This window comes from Pseudochaenichthys georgianus, unplaced genomic scaffold, assembly GCF_902827115.2.
Source record: "Pseudochaenichthys georgianus unplaced genomic scaffold, fPseGeo1.2 scaffold_1500_arrow_ctg1, whole genome shotgun sequence".
Classification (NCBI taxonomy): Eukaryota; Metazoa; Chordata; class Actinopteri; order Perciformes; family Channichthyidae; genus Pseudochaenichthys; species Pseudochaenichthys georgianus.
The window spans coordinates 2,501-10,000 of record NW_027262345.1 but is presented as its reverse complement, the minus strand read 5'-3'; the positions used below and the strand labels follow the sequence as shown (position 1 = coordinate 10,000).

The 7,500-nt window shown below is 44.2% G+C and overlaps 1 protein-coding gene across 1 annotated transcript in view; it reads right to left on the bottom strand.

Annotated features, from left to right (window-relative positions):
• LOC117441120 (ELKS/Rab6-interacting/CAST family member 1-like) overlaps window positions 1-6,770 on the bottom strand; it is a gene marked incomplete at its 5' end in the record, with an annotated part of 24,504 nt that extends 17,734 nt beyond the window's left edge. Inside the window, 5 exons of the mRNA XM_034077320.1 lie at window positions 1,779-1,871; window positions 2,394-2,549; window positions 3,397-3,471; window positions 6,237-6,408; window positions 6,514-6,770. Coding sequence (XP_033933211.1) covers window positions 1,779-1,871; window positions 2,394-2,549; window positions 3,397-3,471; window positions 6,237-6,408; window positions 6,514-6,770 — 753 coding nt within the window. The remainder of the gene's footprint in view (window positions 1-1,778; window positions 1,872-2,393; window positions 2,550-3,396; window positions 3,472-6,236; window positions 6,409-6,513) is intronic.
• Between the last annotated feature and the right edge of the window lie 730 nt (window positions 6,771-7,500).

The window sequence follows — 7,500 nt, the reverse complement described above, 5'->3', positions numbered from 1 at the left end:
ACATTGCTTAGAAACTGGAGTACGCCATCTTTTGAGCGTACGCACCGTTTATGAATGAGGCCCCAGGAGATTAGGTTGGTAGGCTGTGACTTCTCTGCAGCACAATACTCAAATCAGAAATATATGTTCAGTTATTTTGCCTTTACCATGTATTGCGCTCACTGGAAAGTTTTATATGTCCCTACTCCATATTACAATTTTAGTAACATTTCGAATGAATGTGTAGTGATAGTTAATGCTGATAAATTAGGAGTGATTTGTTGTGGTCAATTTAACACAAAAAGAATGGACCCAAACCACACATGAAGAACATTAAAACATCACCTTAGCAAACTATTTCAAGACACTAGTTGGGAGGAACCTCATGCGAGAAGAAAACAAGCGGGTTAAAGATAGTGAGCATTCTGTAACACGGCAGAGTATTTAGAAAGTGCTTGAAACAACTAGTGCTGGGACCATTGTTCCTAGACAGGAAGGGAAGTGAACACATCAGTATAGTTATGCAGTCGCACTATTAGGATATCTATTCAAGCAGCAGCCGTTACTCAGTCTCCCTGAGAGACAGAAGAGACAGAAGAGGGACAGGTCAGAAGAGCACACAAGAGGCTTCTCAATACTCAAATTTCCCCTCCTCGACTCCTCGGTCCTCCGGTAGTGACCCGGAAATGAATTTCAGCGCGCCATTTTGAAGGACGTCTCATTTCTCTAAATGCACACCGAGGACCGAGCATCGAGCGTCGAGGAGGCTCTCCGGAGGAGCTCTAACCGAGGAGACACTGATGGGTCCTCCACGGCTCCTCCGCAGACGCATTTCTGGGAATGGTGGAGGCGTGACGCACGGCCGGACTTATCTCAGCCAATGACAGCTCTGCATGCATCCCCTGGATATTATTTTAGAAACTGCTCTCATCGCGTCGCGATGTTTACAGTGAGAACAGCTGTGAGGTGCAGAAAGCAGAGCAGTGTGTAAAATATATATCACTCAGTATAACAGGCCTACACTACTCTCTGTATTTGCTTTAGTTTAGTAGATATCTACAAATAAAGAGTCGATATTTTTCTAAGACTATTTAGTGCTTCACATAATAAAATACACAACGGCTGTAGCCTGATTATATGCTTTAGGAGCTGTAGGTGTGTGTGGTACAGTGTGTAGGTGTGTGTGGTACAGTGTGTAGGTGCGTGTTGGACAGCGTGTAGGTGTGTGTTGTACAGTGCGTAGATGCGGCGGACAGACAGGTCTCAGTACTTTTAATACTTAAATACAACGTTTGGCCCGTAATTTCAATTCCCCATTTCAGCGACCAGAGAGAGGGGGGGATATATCCAGTCTCTGATTGTGTTACGTTATTATGAGAGTGCTCTCATACTTTAAATTGTATATATTTATATAAATAGTTGTGTGTGTGTGTGTGTCCGCATCTGTAGCCTGGTATTGTCTCATTATACCGCACTCTCAAGGAATTCAAAGTAAATATATGGGGGAACAATGTTCAGCTGATCTAACAGAGATTATAAAATATGACCAGCTGATGCAGCTGTTGCCACGTAATAATGAACGGACGTCGCTTTAATATGACCGCTCAGAGGAGAGGAGTTCTCATTTCTTTAAACGTCTGCTGCTTCCCCTCCTCTCTCCTCGGTTCCCCTCCTCGGTCCTCCGCTCGCATCTCCTGTGGGCGGGACTAAGTCTCGAGGAGGGGAGTCGAGGAGGGGAGTCGAGGAGGGGAAATTTAAGAATTGAGAAGCCTCTACAGACACACAGGCGTATCTCTTACTGCAGGCACCTCCCGCTGGAGCTCATTGGCTCGTTGCCTTAGCTCCTCCTTCTCTGATTGGCTGAGAGTTAGCTCTTCCTTCAGCTGCTCAACCTGGCAGGAGAGGAGGGCGTCACCACCACCAAAACACATCAGTTCAACATTACCAAAACACATCAGTCCAACATTACCTAAACACCTCACATGCAGGAATGATACACAGAACCCACTTTGTTGATAGCATATATGACACATTCACACATTACAAGCTGGTCATTGGGTTGTGCCTGTAAAAAAGGTATTTAGGAAAACAGAAAATACTGTGAGACATTTTTTTTTGGTATGTTTTGGGTTACCAGGGGCAACATTTCTCAGGTTTTCTCGCGTAGATAACCATTAAAAGTTTAATTGAAGATGTAGAAAAGACCAAAAGAAGTCTGTTCCTGAGACTATAGTTATAGAGAAGTCAAATGATTTCCCAGCAAGCAAAATCCTGCAATCGTTTTGAAACACAAAAAGAGACATGATAAGACGAGCGGAAGTGTGTGTGTGTGTGTGTGTGTGTGTGTGTGTGTGTGTGTGTGTGTGTGTGTGTGTGTGTGTGTGTGTGTGTGTGTGTGTGTGTGAATGTGTCACCTTGTTCTTCATGAACTTGGAGTGGGATCTGTAGACCTCCATCTGTTTGATCTCCTCCTCCCTCTCCTCGCTGCTCAGAGCTCCGTTGGACTTGAGCATGTTCACCTCCTCCTCCAGCTCCCTCAGGCCACGCTCCATCGAGCTGATCTTTGCATCCTGGCAGGACATCAACGGGGCATGGTTAGGTACGAGACCAGGTCTAATCAACTAACCTTACAGTAGGTCATACTGTAGATACTGCCAATGAAATACTTTGCTTTTCTGGCACATTTAGAAATAAACATACGAAGCAGGTAACATCAGCTAGACTGTTAAAGTAAGGAACGGAGCATGATGTTTCAGGCAAGAGAGTCTAATCTAGTTAAATACTGAATGTAAAGCCTCAATCATCAATCTTTTGGGATCCAGTATAAAGAAGCCTACAATGAACCACTGCTGTGCTAATGTGAACATGTTGTATCATGTACTCTTCAATCCTTTACGTTTACCCCTTAATTTGTCCTGATAAAACAGTACATTTTGCAGGTGTAAACATCTGTGCCACCACCAGAGGGAGCAGTTAGAAAAATATTGGGAGTTTCAAATTGCTTTGGTAGAGTACAGTAGCTAATAAACTACATTTATAATGTTCAGATTAATGTCTCTACGGTTTAATGCTGTGTTTTGAATCATAGTATTAAAATACAACATTATAATTATTCTGATTGATTAAAGAAATATATAGCGTATTACAAAGAGGATATTTGAGGAGGATATCAAGGTTTGGGAGTTAAAAAAAAGCAGATCATCTTTTGAAGAAGCTCTCGTCACAAATATTGCAAGCATCCAGGACAATATGTACAGTGTGTACAGTGTATTACAGCATTAATGGGTTTTACAGAGACAAAAAGTATTTTGTCTGGCAGCATTAGTTTCTTTATTTCTGATCCTATAATCTAATACTATGGAATAAAGTGATGCAGACAAAAACGTACGTACATACAGCAATCAACAACACATTTACCTTCATCTCAATGACGGTCTGCAGGGCCTTGGTCTTTGTTGACTCTGGAGCTGCTTCGTATCTGCGGTGCAGCTCCTGAGGGACACACAAACCTCGCTGGTCAGCAGGCGGGAGGGAGGGGGACACAGGGGGCCGGAGGGAGGGAGGAGACGGTCGTGGGGGGGGACAGAAGGCAACAGCAACTGATGGAGGGGGGGCGGAGAGAGGGCTGAATGGCCGGAGGAGGCCGTGGAGCGGGGAAGGAGGGCGAGTGCTGCAGGGCAGGATGGACGGGGGAGGCGATAAGGAAAGAGGGGTGGTGGGGGGGACAGGAGGACGGGAACACCACAGGGTGGACAGAGCGGCGGAGGCAACGAGGGGAAGGAGCAGGGAAGGAGTCAGAGGAATACAGCTGGTGATGGCGTTTGGGGGAGAAAGGAGGAGAGGGGTAAAAGGTGGGAGACACGTGGTAAGGAGGGGGAATATGGAGGGAGGGAGTAACTGGGAACGAGGGGGAGATGGGGATGCAGGGGGAGGCAGGAATGAGGTGTCTCCTTCTCGCAGGGACTTTCAGCATCCTCGGGTCGATCCGTCCACCCCACATCCTTCAGACTGTGACGAGCTAACTGTGCTCACACTGTATACGACTGTGAAGGATCCACTCTGACAGTCTACAATGATGCTAATTCAATTAATAAGCTCCCAGCTTTGAAGTCTTCCAGTTCAAAGAAATCTGGGATGGCCTAGAATCTAAAAGAAGTCTAAATTAAACAAAAACAAATCAATTGAAATGATGAAATCCAGTCTTGTGGCTTCAAAGGCTTGAAAATCAAACATCAGGGTGCTAGCTTCAAGCTCCTAAAGCAGACTACAATGACACCCACTGACACAAAAATAGGAATGTGGTAGAACTAAACTAACGTTTGATTCACAAAACTCGCAACATTCTTAAAGAATCTAATTTGCAATGAAATCCTCTCCGTCTGGCTGTGGTTAGCATCACAACTCAAATGAAGTGAGAGCAAAGGGGGATAGACATGGGGGGGGGGATTGGGGTAAAGATGTAAAGACACAAAAAGATAAGAAAGGACAGGGGGAGAGAGGAGGAGAGAGAGAGGGAGTGAAAGCAGAGGGGAGGACGCAGCAGCGTATGCATCACTGCCTCTCTTTGGAGGAAACACTCAGAGGCCGACACACAGCTAATGCACGGCCAGGAGCACACACACACAGGGTGGCTTCAGGCTAGTATACTGAATGCTCAGAGCACACACACATTCTCACACACACACACACACTTAGGTATTCCCTCATTTGGTTACCATGGCAGGGAGTGTTTTATTGAGGACCTATGCCTATGCTGTTGAGATTAGATCTATGTGCAAAAGGAGATGTCATTGTGAAATACTTCATTCTCATAGAGAAGTCTGACATGTTTCTGCTGCAGCTCAGCTCCATCTCACCAGGGGACCAGTATGTTGTGAAAATAGCTGCAGGGAGTTACCAGGATTTGTCTGTTAATTAAAGAAATAGCAGTGTAGCAGGAAGTATGCCAGACGAATGCAGAATAGACACTTCTACTGTACATGTATTTCCCATGTAATGTAACTTAACGTATACTGAAACTATCCTCCAGATGTGGCATGTTCATTATCCTGCTTTTCTGAGCTGTCATCTGCTTTGCAACAAACATATTCGTTGTCAAATACTGTCCAGAAACAGGAACTCTGTCCAGCACTCTGATGCAATGTGAAGCAACGTGGGCCAGAACGTGTCACTGAGTAGGAACGCTATGTTTTAAACAACAACGTTTCTCAGTCATGTGCTGCCTATGGTTCATTAGAGGATGCATCACTTGCTCTCTGTGTGTGTGTGTGTGTGTGTGTGTGTGTGTGTGTGTGTGTGTGTGTGTGTGTGTGTGTGTGTGTGTGTGTGTGTGTGTGTGTGTGTGTGTGTGTGTGTGTGTGTGTGTGTGTGTGTGTGTGTGTGTGTGTGTGTGTGTGTATACAGATTGTTTGGTACCACTTTACAATAAGACTAGCCTTATAGAGGATTCATAAAGGGTTTATAATTAGGTTATGAATTAGGTCATTAACACTTTATTTATCATTAAGAACCAGTTCTAACATAGTTTTCATACGTCAACACAGGCTCACTATTTGGCAAGATGACTAAGCCTTATATTGGCTACCTAGCGAGGATCAACTCAGTGAACAACAGACACCAAGGATGCTGGCTGATGAAGAAGACGAAGTAAGTTAAGTAGCCAATATAAGACTTAGCAGTACAGATAAATGTGGGCTCACTATTTGGCAAGCAACGGGTCACAGTTGCCCTGTTTACCTCATGTCTTATAAAAGCTTATTCATGATTTATAAGTGCTCACAACCTAATTAATAAATGAATTACAAATTCATAAACTCTTTATAAGGGTAGTCTTATTGTAAAGTGGTACCGATGTTTTACTGATATACTTCTTACTTTATGTATCTCCTGTTTGGTAAATGAACTGCCAATCAAAACAATTCTATAATGAAAAAAAGCATTTTGTTACTGAAAAATGTCATGTCTAGCTTTAATCATGTGTTGTTCATTGACAACATCTGTCCACTAGAGGGCGATGCTGTATAACACAACACACACACACTGATGAACCGAGAGTTACAACAACTGACAGATTTAGGGGAAAAGGAGATGTTGTGCATTCATGTGTTGTTCCTGTGTTGTATTAAAACTGCATTATGATGAAGAGTGGGCTCCGCCTGGATCTGATGGTCTGTTCTTCACACACGGGAATGCTTGAATGCACTTTGTTTCCTCTTGGCCGGTCAACCGCTGACACACAGACACAACCACACACACACCTCTCTGAGTTGTAGCATCTCCTTGTCTCTTTGCTCCAGCAGCCCCTCCAGTTGGTGGATGGTCATCTCGGCATCGGCCAATCGCCTCGTCCGTTCATAGTCCTCCTCGGTTGCCCGTGACGACAGGCCTTTGCTCTGCAACATTTCCAGCAGCTTCTTTATGGATTCATCCCTGGGACAGAAGGAAAGAGTAGATGTAAAGTTACACTCTGCACGTTGGCAGCCTCAGACGTCAGAGAGGGCCCTGGAATCACGGCGCAGTGATGTCACACTTCACCTGGCAGTTAGTGTGTGTTTCTGTGTGTCTATCCTCAGCTCCATCTCCTCCACCGTCTTCCTCAGGAGGAAGAGCTCTTTCAGGTGACGCTCGTACTCGCCGTGGAGACGCAGGAAGTTCTCCTCTGTCATTTCATGAGGGGGGATGGGCTGGTTTCCCAGGTGACCGGACTCGGAGTAGTCGGACTGAAGGAGCTGGTTGAGGTCCCGCTGGATCCTGAGCTCATCCTGTAGAGCCTGGACGGTGCACTGGAAATGCTGCAGAAGAGGAAGAAGACACATGTAGACTTAGAACTGTTGACAGGAGAGATTAAAAGAGTCAAATCTTATTATGGTTCGAAAAAACTGATATCCATTTTGCCATTGGAGAGATTACCACACGTAGTTAGAGGACTGGTCCCAAATAGCACCATACATGAACGATGAATGGTTAAGTGTTATAACTATGGGCGTAAATATAACTGAATAACTATTCACACTTTAATTAGATTTACTTCTATGAGGAACTTAGATTTTAGGGTGTTTAAACTTTGTTTTTAGTAACACAGCAAATCTTGAAGTTACGTAAAAATATCTACAAAGCCATTAACGGAAATAAAAGTTCAATTTGCGAAAAAGGGAGCCCTATCATTTGATAATGCTTCAGTAGATACCCTTGAATTAAGGTATTACAAAATAAAGTTGGTGTACCCACAATGAACCTGGAAAGTCCCAGAAGGCCCTGATATTCTGAGCTACACTGTTAACTTCACTTAACTTAACACGTGTCTGCAGTGATCCATAGGTCAATGTGTGTGTTTAGAACAATCATTGCGTTGTATTGATTCGTACTTGGATTAACACACAGACCAATAACGTGTGAGTGACAGGCCGACTGAGGCAGCAAACAGTGTGTGTTTGTCATATTTAGTGAGTGAGTGTGTGATAAAAGTGTGTTGGCAGATACTGGACATGTTACTAACATTTAGATTTAGGGAAACAGGACAAG